At 52.7% G+C, this 15,825-nt stretch overlaps 1 protein-coding gene across 1 annotated transcript; it reads right to left on the bottom strand.

Annotated features, from left to right (window-relative positions):
• Positions 1 to 108: 108 nt before the first annotated feature.
• On the bottom strand, positions 109 to 7,531 carry ATP6AP1 (ATPase H+ transporting accessory protein 1). The gene is made up of 10 exons (NM_001168804.1): positions 7,368 to 7,531; positions 7,045 to 7,168; positions 4,037 to 4,111; positions 3,474 to 3,667; positions 2,975 to 3,015; positions 2,251 to 2,336; positions 1,514 to 1,752; positions 801 to 848; positions 483 to 714; positions 109 to 318 (listed from the first exon to the last, which is right to left on the bottom strand). The coding sequence occupies exons 1-10, from the start codon at positions 7,529 to 7,531 to the stop codon at positions 109 to 111; spliced, it is 1,413 nt and encodes a 470-aa protein (NP_001162275.1).
• Between the last annotated feature and the right edge of the window lie 8,294 nt (positions 7,532 to 15,825).

Below are 15,825 nucleotides of genomic sequence, written 5' to 3'. Positions count from 1 at the left end.
GGTTCATGCTGCGGTAGGAAGAGGGAAGCTCTTCAGTCCAGTGTGCTGCAGGGTGGGAAAGCAACAACACGGACACTGTCCCACCCTCAACCCCCCACTGGCACAGGGTCAGACGATCTGGGTCAAAGAAATGGTGGGGCCCTTGTGGTCATCAAAGCGATCCATGGTCTTGAGGCTGAGGATCATGTGCAGGCCGTAGGTGAAGATGAAGAGCATGAACAGGGAGGTCAGCAGCCCCATCCAGATGCCGGGGGAGAAGAAGCTGGCACAGTCACTGGCATAGGAGAACTGCTCCCCCATCACGTTGAAAGCCTGGATCTGGCAGACACACAGACACGGGTCAGAAAGGACCGTTGGGAGGCCCAGCAAGGACTGGGACAAGGGCAGCGCAGGGACAGGACTCCCAAGCCCAAGCCTCTCTTCGTTTCTCAAACACCAGCCTGGGCTCCCCCACCTGAAGCTGGGCCACCCCTGCGTCATACCTGGAAGTCCTGAAGCATCATCTGCCAGGGGGAGGGCTGCGTGCGGGCCACGAGGAGACTGCCCTTCTTGCTCAGGCTGCTGACATACTCGCAGTGGAAGGAGTAGATGCTGGGCCCTGTGACCTGGGAAGCATTGAAGTAGGCAACGGAGCCATTGCTGTGGACTTCGAGGCGCTCCATGGTAAACCAGTGCCGGGCGGACACTGGGTAGAGGCGGTTGGCCAGAATGAACCTGGGGAAGGTGGCAGGGATGTCAGGTGAGCTGGGGAGGCTGGGGCCACACCAGCCTACCCACACCTCAACCACCCCAGGACTCACTTGAATGTCACTGTGGTACCAAAGAGTCGTTCATAGGTCAGTGAGAGCCTGCAGAGGCAGAGAAAGAGGTGCACCATGAGGCTCTGGGAGGGCCTTTGGCATCTTAGAGGAACAAGTTCCTCAGCTCTGCTCTTACCTAAGCTGCCTTGGGTCCTTGCAGCCACCTGAAGAAGCAGTGACCCCACTTGACAGATAGGAAAACTGAGGATCCAGTCACATTGCAAGCCCAGAACAGAGCTGGAAGCCAGGACCCAGGTTCCCCTTGCCACCAGCATGGGGGTCCTTCCTCTGGTTCCCCTGAGCTCACTACCTCTCCTTTTACTCCCTCTTAGGGTGACTAAGGTGCCTGGGCTGGGCTTTGGGGGTGAGAGCAAACAGAAGGGCATGGTTGCCCCATAAATGCCTCAGGTAGCTGGCCTGGCATTTGCCCACACAAAGTCCCAGAAGTTTTGCTCAAGGGGGAGGTGTTAACAACCAAGGTCCCAACCAAAGACTCACAAGCATGGGGAGGCAGAAGTCTGAGCAACTCCCCTCCAACAGCACCCCCCGCCATGACACCTCCTACATCCTCACACTGCCCAGACCCCAACCAGACCATGGCCATCCCCACCCCAACACACAGACCTGACCCTGGCTCCCTGCCCCACCTGCGACTCACAGTGGTGGGAAGGTCACCTGTGGTGGCACAGTCCTCCCCAGCCTAGTGCCCTTGCCTGGCAAAGGAGTCATTCCAGAAGGAGCCAGTCAGGTTGAGCTCCTGCACCCCAAAGGTGAGGGGAGTCAGGTCCTCCCACTGGTCCTTGTACGCCACGGAGAAGTTTTGGGCCCAGAACAGGATCCGGGGAGCGGTGTCATTGTAACTCACAGGAGGATGGATCACAGGTGATATTGGCTGTTTTTGTAACAGCTGGCGACCTAGCCCTTCAGCCACCACCGCTACATCACGGGCCACCTGCAGAAACACCCAACCAGCCTTCTTTCAGCAGCCCTGGGAGACTGTCATACTCCAACCCAGCTGTCGTGCCCTCCCTCCTCTCCCGACAGGACACCCTGTCCACTATCTCAAAGTCCCACCAGCCAGAGGAGGCCTTTCCTCCAGAAAGCTTTCCCTGATGGCCCCTAAACCCTGATGACGTTCCTAGTCCCTCAAACTTAGGGTCATTTAGACTTAGTGTCCAAGTCTGCCACCCACAAGCCTCAAAGGACGAGATGGAAAGCTGCCCCTGGAATGGGGAGGCAGCACTTGAGTGCTCATCCTAGTCCTCCCCCAGAGTCAGCCCAGGGACAAGCCACTCCAAATAGTCACACCACAGGGGTTCTGTGCCTGATGCTTCCGCTATGCTGGGCCTCCCGGACAGCCTGCCTGTGGCATACACCCCCAACCTCCAGACAGACTCACCACACTGCCTCTCCCTGCATGCCCCAGAGCCCCTGCTGGAAGGGCACATACCCTGGAAGGGCGGACCGCTGTGAGGGCCGCTGTGTACGGGACATCTTCAGACTTGAGTGTGCTCAGGACCTGCCCAATGACCTCATCTGAGGGTCAACAAGGAGAGCAGAGAGTCAAGTCACCAGGCACCCTGTGTAAAGAAACACTCCCCACCGTCTGCTTTAGAAACCTTCTAGACCATCTGAAAGTGGTGTTATTACTTTCCACTGAGGATCCTTAGGAGCAGCTATTTCTCACCCCACCCCCATTCCTAGCCTCCCCCGTGGACAACTGTGGCTTTGGTCATCAACTTCCTAATGCCAAGCCCTACCTATGTGACACGAGAAAATACATATCAATACAGAAAACTCCGCATCCACCCATGAAAGGTTTGTGACTGCCTTTCCACGGGGAATGACTGTTCTTTATTGCAAATAAGTAAGTCCCCAGAATTGTTTTTCCAAATGTCTGCAGTCTTATTAAACCCATAACTCTAGGATTCACGCTGCATGCACAGAAACTGGCTCCATAGCCTCCAGCACAGAGGGTCTGGCTGGACAGGGTCCTCTGCTAGGTGGTCCCTGGCTGGTCCTGGGAGCCAGCATTTCCCTGCTCCACTGTCAGCTGCCCCGAGAAGCAGGAGGGCCACCCTGGGAGTGAGGAGGCTGAGGAGCTGCAGGCCAACTGTCTGTGGTCCCCGCCCAAGGGCTAGGTGAGGATGTGCATCCTCCCTGATTCTACTCACCATTGCCTGTGAGGACTTCCCTGGGTGCCATCAGACCAGAGCTATGGAAGACAAACAGAGCGCCAGAGTCCTCAGGCAGCCTGGACCTGTGCTGCCTACTACCCTTCCCCCGCCCCAGCTTCTCCTCCCCACTAGCCCCACACACCAAGCCTGCATACTCTTACCTCAGTGCCCACTCCTGGAAGCCCATCTCACCCCGAGGCTTCTCAGTCACACTCAAGTCCTAGCCACCTGCTCTGTGACAAGGGCCTGGCTAGGTAAGAAGGCTCCCCACCCACAGGGCTCACATCTGCCTCATCTCTGGAGCTAGACACCAACTCCTGAATCACAGAAGAGGCCCTCCCCACCTCTTCTGGCCACACATGGCACCTTCTAGAAGGGCTGTGAGGGGGTGGAGAGTACTGGCATATTTGGTCGAACGGTACCACCACATGCCATAGCCCAGGGCCTTGCTGCTCTCTGGACCCCGAGGCTGGTGGCTGGGCCATGTGGGCAGTACCTGGCCGTGTAGGGCAGGCGAATGAGCAGCAGGGCAGGGAGGCTGGCGTTGAGCTTCAGCTCCCGCAGGGTGGCCAAGTCCACATGCAAGGGGCTGGCCCTGAGCTTCTCCTGCAGGTAAGTGGTCAGAGTGCTGACTGCATACCAGTCAACGGCAGGAAGCACCAGGGAGGAGGGGGCCAGGTCCAGGGCATTCTGGTGATAGGGGAGAGGCAAAAGGTGAGTTAGCCAGGGGCCAGTGGGCCTGGGCCAGCCCCCCAAACCTCTCTGGCAGGTTTCCTCTGGCAAGCCATACCCACAAAGGCTCACCAAGAAAATGGCCCACACCCCAGCCCCTGACATTCAGGCCCCAGGCCTTTCTACCCCAAAGCCAGTGTCTCTGCTAAGAGTATGAGGTGGTTTTGTTGTTGTTGTTGTTGTTGTTTGCGGGGCGGGGGGGAGGGAGGAGGCAGCCCAGAGGAGACTCAGACCCAAGTAACCCTGATATGAGGTAAGAGTACAGTTCTTATGCTGGGAGAAGCACAGAATGTCCCCCATGGCCCCTGGCTGGGAGAGGACTCTTACCTCGAGATTAGAAAAGGCGCTGTCCTGCTTGTTTCCAAACACACCACCATATGCTGTGAAATCCTCAATGCTCAGCTAATAGGGAAACAGGGGAGACATCTGAGGAGGTTTGACAAGGAATGGGGGCCAAGGCAGGGGACAGCCACCTTCCCCGTGCATTCTCAGGGCCAGCAAAGTCTCACTGAGAGTCAGGTTCGGTATAGTGGAGCGCGACTGTGTGTTGGTGGTGGTGGGTGGGAGACTCGTCTCTTCCCTCCAGCACTGTCAAGGCAGGGTGAGAAGACATAGAAGGCAGTCATGGGGGTGGGTAGATCTGCAGGCAGCTGATTTGTGGTAACCTCAGGAGTAGGAGTCAGCTGCCTTACCCGCCCTACAGACAAGAGGAACTGGGGAGGGAACAGGGAAGCTGTGGGGAGGGGGTGGGGCAGCCAAGAGCATTTGCAGCAGGCCTCCCAGCCAGAGAAAATGGGAGTTGGCTACGTCCAGTCTGGACAGGACCGTCACCCCACTTGCTTTTGGTGGAAGGGGAGAGAGGTGAGATCTCAGAACATGCGGAGGAAGCACTGAAGTCTTTTGAGCTCTTAGGACCACAGTGGCCCTGACCCCATCCCTTTTTCTATACAACTTACAGATGTCCTTTGTCCTTTCACTCCTACCCCCTACTCCAATCTCCAGCTTCCTCTGGCCTTTCCCAGTTAGGCCCTGAGGAGATTTTAATCAGCTTCCCTAACCTGTTTGGTATATACACTCGCCCAGTCTCCCCTCCCTTGTGGGCAGGACCTTGCTGCTGTTTGGCCGCCCGGGCTCCCAGTCGGAAAGCCCAGGAGTTGCTGGTGGGTCCTGTGGGCTTTCTTTAATTGAGAAATCACACCACTCCCTGCTCCACATTACCCAAGGCTTTCTTACACATTTAGAACTGCACCTGACCTTCCCCCTCATGGCCTACAAGGTCCTACTTCATTGCCTGGCCACCTGAGAACCATCTCCTACATCTCCTACCCCTTTCTCTCACTCACTGTGCTCCAGTCACACCAGGTCTTCCTTGAGCTTGCCAAGAGCACACCTCGCCCAGGGCCCTTGCATTTGCTGTTCCAGGAATGTCCTTCCCCCAACGGCTCCCTCCCTCCATTAAGATCTCTGCTCAGATATCACCTCCTCACCTCCTCAGTGAGGCCCGGTCTGACCACCCTTATCTAAAACAGCATCCCAGTCACTCTGTCCCCTTAGCCTGTTTCCTTCCCTAAAGACTATAACACTGACATCATATAATATACCAACTTAGTATTTACTGGTCACCCTCATGAGAATATCAGCTTCCTGACGGTGGGGGATTGGGTTCTTCTGCTCACTGCCGTATCCCCAACACTTCATAATACCTGGCACATAGTAGGCTTTCCATATTGGACAAATGAATGAATGGGTGAATGCCGAAAGACTGGGGGATCCTGGCTAGATGTTTTATGTGGATTATAAGACTTCCCCCTGGCCGGGCGCGGTGGCTCAAGCCTGTAATCCCAGCACTTTGGGAGGCCGAGGCGGGTGGATCACAAGGTCAGGAGATCGAGACTATCCTGGCTAACATGGTGAAACCCCGTCTCTACTAAAAATACAAAAAACTAGCCGGGCGCGGTAGCGGGCTTTTCCGGGTAGTCCCAGCTACTTGGGAGGCTGAGGCGGAGAATGGCGTGGAACCCGGGCGGAGCTTGCGAGCCGCAGATCGCCACCTGAACTCCAGCCTGGGAGACAGTGAGACTCCCGCCTCAAAAAAAAAAAGACTTCCTCACAGGCCGGGCTGTGGTCATGCCTGTAATCCCAGCAGCCAGAGGCCGAGGTGGCTGATCACGAGGTCAGGAGTTCAAGACCAGCCTGGCCGTAAACATGGTGAAACCCTGTTCCTACTCAAAATACAAAAAATACAAAAATTATTGGCTATGGCAGGTGCCCTGTAATCCTAGTTACTCAGGAGGTTGAGGCAGAGAATTGCTTGAACTCAGGAGGCGGAGGTTGCATTGAGCCTACATTGCACCACTGCATTCCAGCCTGGCAACAGAGCCAGACTCTGTCTCAAAAAAAAAAAAAAAAGAATTCCCTCATTGCAGCCCTCCTGATGTAGGTGGTGTCTTCATTTTACAGATGGTGAAACTGTCATTGACAAAGATTATTTCATGCCCAATGGCTGGAGCCACATGGTGAACTAGGACTCAGTTCCTATCTGACTATATTATTTAACACCTCCTGAAAGACTTCTGCCACCATCTGCCCACACAGCAAACCAAGGACTACAAGGGCAATGGTTTCATACAGGCCACCAACAAGGGAGGGCCTAGCAGACGCTTGCTATCTTAGAATCATCTCATGGTCTGCACGCCTGCTTGGGGGCAAAGATCCTGGATGGGAGGGAAAACAGCATGCAGGTTATGAGCTGCAATTGGGAGGGAGGATTGACAGACTCAGGCTGGAACCAAAGTGGTGTCTATCAACTGTAGTGAAACATTGTATCTCGACAAACCTTACTTTCCTTGGCAGTAAAACTGAGATAATGACATCAGTATAGCAAGTGCCTACAAAGCACTAAACAGGTGATCATTTTCCAATTATCATTATTATGATCATCACAGCTAGAATTACAACTGTGCCACCCATTAGCTGTATGAGCTTGGGCAAGTCACTTAACCTCCAGCCTCAGTCTTCTCATTTATAAACGAACAGGGACAATAATCCCCACCCACCATATTGGAGTAAGTCAGATATCCAAAGTGCTTGGTAATCAGTAGGTACCTGGCCTCTGACCCGTCGCTTCCTCCAATCAAGTTGGTGCCATTTCCGAGGCTGTCGCCATGCCCACTGAAGCGTTTACTACAGGCCTTCCCATGAGACGACCCACACCTCCCTATGGTTGGGACAAGGTCACTGAAGCTTCCCTTGGGGAATGGGCGTCAGAGTCATGGGGGGAGGGGTTCCTGGCTGCCTCCCGATGACCGGGGGAGAGTGCGCTGGGGCAGGCGCACCTTGTCCTGCAGGAACAGCAGCACATTCCGGGGACCCAGCTCCAGGGCGGGATCTAAGTAGGCAGAGAGTTGCAAGTCGCTGGTGATGTGGCCTTCATGGGTGTCGGCAGGAGCCCACAAGTCCCTGGCAGGGGACAGAAGAGGTGCTGTCAGACGGGGGCTCATGTGGACTGGAGCTCTGTTGCCGGCAGATTCGCTGCGACCCCCGAGCAAAGAACAGTCCACCTCTGGGCCTCACCACCCCTCGCGTAGGACAGCGCCGGAGTCGGAGTCGGGCGAGGGCGCCTCAGCCGCCACAGCGCATCCCACCCCGGCCCGCTCACCGGTCACTGGACCACAGCACCAGCGGGACCTGCTGCTCCGCCGCTGCCGCCGCCGCCGCCGCCGCCGCCAACGACAAAAACACCGGCAGCCACGGCATCCGCCAGAGCGCCTGGGCGCACCGCGGCCTCATCCGCACTCGAGCCGTCGCCGTGGCCGCCATCATAGCCTCAGCCTCCACTGCTTCAGCGGCCTCGACAGCCGCGGATCAGGTGACCGTTGCCCCCGCCTGAGCCCCGCCTCGCACCTCCATTGGCCCAAGCGCGGGCCGGCCGGCAGGGCCGCAGGTAATTGGACCAAGTACATGCCACTCGCGGCCACTCCTTCTCACTGGTTGGCTGTACGTGTCTCCAGGCACTCACACTCCGAGTGGGAAAGGGGATGGGGCCCAGCTAGACCTACTAGGACGAGACAAGAGGGACAGGGAGGCTCCGCGGAATCCTGCGCGCACCCTACGCGTTCGCCCGTCCGTTTTTATTTATTTGGTCGGTTTTGTGTTGTTGCCGCTCTCTTCTTCTTTCTTTTCTTTCTTTTTCTTTTTTCTTTCTTTTCTTTTTTTAAGACAGGGTCTCCCTATAGCTGTCCAGGCTGGTCTCGCCTACCCCCACCCCCCAGCTCAAGCGATCCTCGCACCTCAGCCTCCGGAAAAGTGGAACTACAGGCGCGCATCGCCGCACCCGGCCAATCCTTGTTTTAATTCTTTTCCTTAAAATTGCAAAAGTGGTGTCTTTTTCCTGTAGATGGACCCTCCCTGATACAGGTGACAGGAGACTGTAATCCCTTAGAATGAGGAAAGAAGCGAGCCCAGGATAGCATCTGCGGGAACACCCAGCACTTACTTTGGGTGGGAGAAGGTCCAGAAAAGAGATCGGACAAGGAGAACCTAAGAGGAAACCCAGAGCTGCTGCGGCGCTTCAAAGACACCCTAACGGGCCGGGCCCGGTGGCTCACGCCTGTAATCCCAGCACTTTGGAAGCCGGAGGCGGGCGAATCTTGATCAAGAGATCAAGATCATCCTGGCCAACATGTTGAAACTCCGGCCAATACTAAAAATACAAAAATTGTGCCGGCTGTGGCTCAAGCCTGTAATCCCAGCACTTTGGGAGGCCTGGCATTCGCGGATCACAGGTCAGGAGATCTGAGACCATCTCCGGCCAACACAGTGAAACCCGCCCTACTAAAAATGCCAAAAACTAGCCGGACAGGTGGCGGCATCTGTAATCCCAGCTACCGGAGGCTGAGGCAGAGAATGGCGTGAACCCGAGTGCGAGCTTGGCGGTGAGCCGAGATCCAGCCACTGCACTCCAGCCTGGGCTACAGAGCTTGTACTCCCACCAAAAAAAAAAAAAAAAAAAAAAATTAGCTGGCATGCTGGGATGCGACTCCTGTGTAGTCCCAGCTACACGGGAGGCTGAGGCAGAGAATAACTGAACCCGGGAGGCGGAGGTTGCAGTGAGCCAAGATCACACCACTGCACTCTAGCCTGGCAAGAGTCCATCTCAAAAAAAAAAAAAAAAATTGTAGTCATGATTGTCACATGTGATTCAGACTAGGACGAGAATAGTGGTAGTTGAGCTGGAGAGAGGAAGTGGGTCTGACGATACAGTCAAAGAAACAGCTTTGGCCCTCTGAGTTGGGGACTGGGAGATGAGGTCACTTGGGGGCTCACTGAGTTTCGGGTGCTTAGGGAAACCGTCAAGTGGCCATTTCCAGGCCTGAACTAGCTGAGGAGAGAGGTTTTTGCTGGAGCTTCACTGTATCCCAGGAGAATCCAGCAAACTTAAAAAGGAAAGCATGTCTATTATGTTTCTGTTACTTTTGGTACATAGTTTCAAGGCAAAGACTTCCTTGGAATGGGAATGCACCTTGCTCTTACCAGACTTGCTGCTGAGCTGTTTCCATCCTTAGGGGAGAAACCCACCTGTGACTGCTTATTCTTCCTCCGCTGCCAGGGTCCCTGAGTTTATGCCCTGAGGCTTCCTGAAGCACCAAGGCGTGGGCCAGGCACCTGACTCTGCCCCCGGAGTTGACAGTCTAGTCTACAGGAATGCAGGACAGCAGGTCATGATACAGGGTCATGCATGTTCCAAAGGTTGAGACATGGGACTGGGAGGGATGTGGGCGGAGACGGGCACCCATGAAGCTGCTCTCCACCAGGAGGTGATATCTAAAACTGAACCACCACCAAATGTTGATAGCAACTAATGAGCACCTTCTGTCTGGGGACTTCATCTTTAGGGTAAAAGCATTTCTTCATTGAAATCCTGGCTGGGCGTGGTGGCTTATGCCTGTAATCCCAACACTTTGGGAGGCCGAAGACAGGCAGATAAACTTGAGCTTAAGAGTTCAAGACCAGCCTGGCAAACGTGGCAAAACCCCATCTCTACTAAAAATACAAAAAATTAGCTGGGCTGCAGGCGGCTTCAGTAGTCCCAGCTACTCAGGAGGTGCTGAGATAGACAATTGCTTGAACTGGGAGGTGGAGGTTGCAGTGAACTCCAGATCATGCCATTGCACTCCAGCCCGGCAACAAGAGCAAAACTCCGCCTCAAAAAAAAAAAAAAAATAAAGAAGAAAGAAAAAGAAATCCCTTCAGGCCCTCATCTCCCCTTGTGTGCTTTTAAAATTGTTTTAATATACTATTGGACACATACCAAAATATGTGAACATTAAGATGTTACATATACAAGTAAGGTATATTACACATATCTTACCCTTAAGCATGCAGTATGGGTAACAAAAGGAACGTCGGCACGGTGGCTCACTTCTGTAATCCCAGCACTTTGGGAGGCCGAGGCGGGCGGATCACGAGGTCAGAGATCGAGACCATCCCATAACATGGTGAAACCCTCGCCTCTACTAAAAATACAAAAATTAGCCGGGCGGGAAAGGGCCTGTAGTCCCAACTATCCAGGAGGCTGAGGCAGGAGAATGAAGTGAACCTGGGGGAGTCAGAGCTGTAGTGAGCCAAGACGCTGCCACTGCACTTCCATCCCATGCACAGAGCCGGTGACTTGCCTCAAAAAAAAAAAAAGAAAAAAAAAAAAGAAAAAAAAAAAAGAAAGAAATAAAGGAACGGCTGGGCTTGGCGTGCTCAGCTGCCTGTAATCCCAGCACTTGGGAGGCTGAGGCAGGCAGATCACCTGAGGTTGGGAGTTCCACACCAGCCTGACCAACATGGGGAAACCCCGCCTCTCCTAAAATACAACCAGTCGGGCATGGTGGCACATGCCTGTAATCCCAGCCACCGGGAGGCTGAGGCAGATAACCGCTTGAACCTGGAAGGCAGGGTTTGCAGTGAGCCAAGATCATGCCATTGCACTCCAGCCTGGGCAACGAGAGCTAAACTCCGCTCAGTTGGTGACAGGAAACACGCCAGATTAGCATTTTGGGGAAGTTAAGGCAGGTGGACGAGACGAAGAGATCAGCAGCCAACAGGAAATCTGTCTCTACCAAAACACGTACCAGCCGGGCATGTGGCGGCGCCAGGATCCGAGCAGCTAGAGGTTGAGGTGAGAATTGCTGAACTCAGGAGGAGGTTGCAGTGAACCGGAGATCGCTCACTGCATTCCACCCGGGCTTATTGTGCAGACTGCCTGCACAAATAAAGGAACCTCGTGACCACTGCCCCCTCGCCCCTGACTCTACAGTCGTGAAGAGCACTGCTAGTTCCTTAGCAGGAACCTGGCCCCCAAACCCCATTTTCCTACGTCCCCGAGAAACAACTGTTATCCTGCATTGTTCTCAGATGGCATTGTTCTTTTTTTTTTTAAGACGGAGTTTCACTGTCACCCAGGCTGGAGTGCAGTGGACATGATCTCAGCTCACTGCAACCTCCACCCCCCGGGTTCAAGCGATTCTCCCACCTCAGCCTCCCGAGTAGCTGGGACTACAGGCACCCACCACCATGCCTGGCTAATTTTTGTATTTTTAGTAGAGATGGGATTCATGCTGTCAGGCTGGTCTCAAACTCCTGACTCAGGATCGTCCGCCTCACTGCCTCCCAAAGTGCTGGGATTACAGGCTATGGAGCCACCACGCCTGGCCTCGTTTGCCTGTAGTCCTGCAGTTCGTTCATCAGCAGTTGATGGAGGTCGCTGTTCGCCTACCCAGCTGCTAGGCTCATTCCCCGTTGCTAGACACTGGGTGGTTCCCCTTGTTTGCTGTGGTGCAGAATGCAAGAAGTCTCGGATACCATGGTAGACTGCATCATTGCTCACAAGTACTCAATCCTCCAAGCTCTTGCACCTCCCACTCCCCTGACCTGTTAAAAAAGCACTGCCATGGTGAAACGTAACCCAAAAAAGAAAAGTAGGCTGGGCGCATTGACTCACACCTGTAATCCCAGCACTTTGGGAGGCCGAGATGGGTGGATCACCTGAGGTCCAGAGTTCAAGACCAGCCTGGCCAACATGGTGAAACCCCGTCTCTATTAAAAATACAAAAGAATTAGCCGGGCATGGTGGCATGCGCCTATAATCCCAGCTACTTGGGAGGCTGAGGCAGGAGAATCGCTTGAGAACCCGGGAGGTGGAGGTTGCAGTTAGCAGAGATCGTGCCATTGCACTCCAGCCTGGGTGACAGAGTGAGACTCCGTCTAAAAAAAAAAAAAAAAAAAGTACACAAAATAAAGATGTACAGTGTATAATGCTTATCAAAGCAGACAGTCCCATGGCATCACCCAGGTCAAGAATTTGAATATCACTGCCCCAAAAGCCCCTCTCATTCCCTTCCTATCACTTCCCAATGTGACCATGAACTTGATTCTTATGCTAATCACTTTGGTCTTTATAGTTTGACCAGTTAAGCATGCATTCCTAAAAATCATGGGATATGTTTTGGCTGTTTTGAGACTTTAAATAAAGGAAATTATTCAGTATAATATTTTTCCCTCCTCCACTCTTTTTGTTTGTTTGTTTGGAGACAGAGTTTGGCTCTTGTTGCCCAGGCTGGAGTCCAATGGCGCCATGTTGGCTCACTGCCACCTTCGGATTCAAGCAATTCTCCTGCCTCAGCCTCCCGAGTAGCTGGGATTACAGGCATGTGCCACCATGCCCAGCTAATTTTTTGTATTTAGTAGAGATGGGATTTCACCATGTTGGTCAGGCTGGTCTCGAACTCCTGACCTCAGGTGACCCACCCACCTCAGCCTCTCAAAGTGTTGAGATTACAGGTGTGAGTCACCGCACCCAGCCCTCTCCTCCACTCTAAAGGGAAGTGTTATTTTGTGTCTAGATTCTTTGCTCAATATTGGCAGACTAATTCAAGTGGCTGCATGTAACAATGTTGCCTCATAGTATTCCACTGGATAAATGTGTCACCATTGATTGCCTCCTTCAACTGTTGACATTTGGTTGGTTTCCCATTTGGGCTGTTATGGCTAATGCTACTGTGAACAATTATGTATACATCTTTTTTTGTTTGTTTGTTTTTGTTTGTTTGTTTTTGTTTTCTGTTTTTTGGGTTTTTTTAAGACAGAGTCTCGCTCTGTCGCCCAGGCTGGAGTGCAGTGGCGAGATCTTGGCTCACTGCAAGCTCTACCTCCCGGGTTCCCGCCATTCTCCTGCCTCAGCCTCCTGAGTAGCTGGGACTACCGGCGCCCACCACCACGCTGAGCTAATTTTTTGTATTTTTAGTAGAGACGGGGTTTCACCGTGTTAGCCAGGATGGTCTCGATTTCCTGACCTCATGATCTGCCTGCCTCGGCCTCCCAAAGTGCTGGGATTACAGGCGTGAGCCACAGCGCCTGGCCAATGTATGTCTTTTGTTAAACATAGATGTTCATTTCAATAGGTATATAACTAGGTGGGGAATTGCTAGGTCATAGAGTATATGCACTGGGTTGAGTAGTGTCCCCATATAAGTCATTGCAGACAGAATCAAGTTAAGGTGAGGTCATACTGGATAAGGGTGACCCCTAGTCCAATGCCTGGTGTTTTTAAAGGAGGAGAAAAAGAGACAGACACAGGGAGGAGAGCGCCGCATGAAGCTGAAGGCAGAGATTGGAATGACACCTCCGCACGCCAAGGAACACGGAGCGTTGCTGGGAACCACTGGAAGAAGCCAGAAGAGAGGCATGGAGCTGACTCTCCCTCACAGCTCCAGAAGGAACCCACCCTGGTGCCACCTTGATTTTGGACTTCTGGCCTTCAGAACTGGGAGAGAATAAATTTCTGTTGCTTTAAAATTCCCGGTCTCTGGCACTTTGTTACTGCAGCCACAGGAAACCCACACAGTGCACGCTCTGCTTTTTGTGTTTCCTTTTCTGTGAAATGCCTTTTATTTTTTTTCTTTTTTCTTTTTTTTTTTTTTTTTTTGAGACGGAATTTCACTTTTGCTGTCCAGGTTGGAGTGCAATGGTGCAATCTTGGCTCACTGAAGCCTCCGTTTCTCAGGTTCTAGCGATTCTCCTGCCTCAGCCTCCTGAGTAGCTGGGATTACAGGCACCTGCCAACACGCCTGGCTAATTTTATTTATTTGTAGAGATAGGGGTTTCACCATGTTGGCCAGACTGGTCTCAAACTCCTGGCCTCAGGTGATCCGCCCGCCTCGGCCTCCCAAAGTGTTGGGATTACAGGCGTGAGCCACCACACCCGGCCTTAACCACTTTTAACTGTACAGTTCAGTGGCATTAAGAATGTTCACATTGTTGTACAGCCATCACCACCATCCATCTTCAGAACTCTTTTCTTCTTCCCAAACTAAAGCTCTGTCCCTATTATACAATTTCCCATTCCCCCATCCTCCCAGGCCCTACAACCAACCTTTTACTTTTTGATTCTGGATCTGAAGCCGGTAAGTACATCATATAAGTGGAACCATGTAATATGCAGCCTTTTGTTTCTGGCTTATTGCAGTTAGCATGTTTCTTGAAAATCCTTTGAGAGTATCCATTTGGTAGCATGTATCAAAATGTCATTTCTTTTTATTTTTAAATTAAAAATTTTTTTTTTGAGACGGAGTCTCACTCTGTTGCCCAGGTTGGAATGCAGTGGCTGGATCTCGGCTCACTGCAAGCTCCGCCTCCTGGGTTCACACCATTCTCCTGCCTCAGCCTCCTGAGTAGCTGGGACTACAGGCGCCCACCACCGCGCCCGGCTAATTTTTTGTATTTTTAGTAGAGTTTTGTATTTTTAGTAGAGACGGGGTTTCACTGTGGTCTCGATCTCCTGACCTTGTGATCCGCCCGCCTCGGCCTCCCAAAGTGCTGGGATTACAGGCGTGAGCCACCGCGCCCGGCAATCTCCTCATTTTGCCAAGGAGGTGGAGTGAGGCTAATGAACTTGCTTCAAAACCCAAAGCTAGCCAGGTAGATTGGGGCCACACTTCAGAGAGCCCCAAGTGTGGAGAATCAGTTGGATCCTACCTGGGCTGCATCATAGGTGGGAGAGGAGCTCTGAAGAGCCCGGCGAGTAGCCAGCCATGAGCAGTGCATGCTGCGATCAGGAGGTGGGGGTCCTGGGTGGGAGCAAAGGCAAATCCAGGGTGTTGGTGCAGACACAGTATTAAAAATACTATAACAGAAACATGGAAAGAAAGAAAAGATAGAACCACCAAAGATGAGCCAGCAACAAGAGAAGATTCAGACAACCAGGTCTTTCAGCAGTGTTGGTGCCTAATTATTGCAAAGTAAAAGTTTTTTTTTTTCTTTTTTTTTGAGATGGAGTCTCCCTTGGTTGTCCAGGCTGGAGTCCAGTGGTGCGATCTCAGCTCACTGCAAGCTCAGCCTCCAGGGTTCACGCCATTCTTCTGCCTCAGACTCTCGAGTAGCTGGGCCTATAGGCGCCCGCCACCACACCTGGCTAATTTTTTTGCGTTTTTAGTAGAGACGGGGTTTCACCATGTTAGCCAGGATGGTCTCGATATCCTGACCTCGTGATCCACCTGCCTTGGCCTCCCAAAGTGCTGGGATTACAGGTGTGAGCCACCACGCCCGGCCAAAATAAAAGGTTTTTTTAAAAAAATGACTAAAAAGGGAAAAAAATTGCCTGGGAAAAAACAAACACTTGTAATTAAATATAGATAAAAGCAGCTGGGCACCATGGCTCACGCCTATAATTCCAACACTTTAGGAAGCCAAGGTGGGCGGATCATTTGAAGTCAGGAGTTTGAGACCAGCCTGGCCAACGTGGTGAAACCCGATCTCTACTAAAATACAAAAATTAGGCCAGTTGCAGTGGCTCACACCTGTAATCCCAGCACTTTGGGAGGCCGAGGCGGGCAGATCACAAGGTCAGGAATTTGAGACCAGTCTGACCAACATGGTGAAACCCTGTCTCTACTAAAAATATAAAAATTAGGCCAGTTGCGGTGGCTCACGCCTGTAATCCCAAGACTTTGGGAGACCAAGGCAGGCAGATCACCTGAGGCCGGGAGTTCGAGACCAGCCTGACCAACATGGAGAAACTCCATCTCTACTAAAAATACAAACTTAGCCAGGCGTGGTGGCAGGTGCCTGTA

Source organism: Papio anubis, chromosome X (genome assembly GCF_008728515.1).
Source record: "Papio anubis isolate 15944 chromosome X, Panubis1.0, whole genome shotgun sequence".
NCBI classification, from domain to species: Eukaryota; Metazoa; Chordata; class Mammalia; order Primates; family Cercopithecidae; genus Papio; species Papio anubis.
This window is presented reverse-complemented; position numbering and strand designations above follow the sequence as displayed.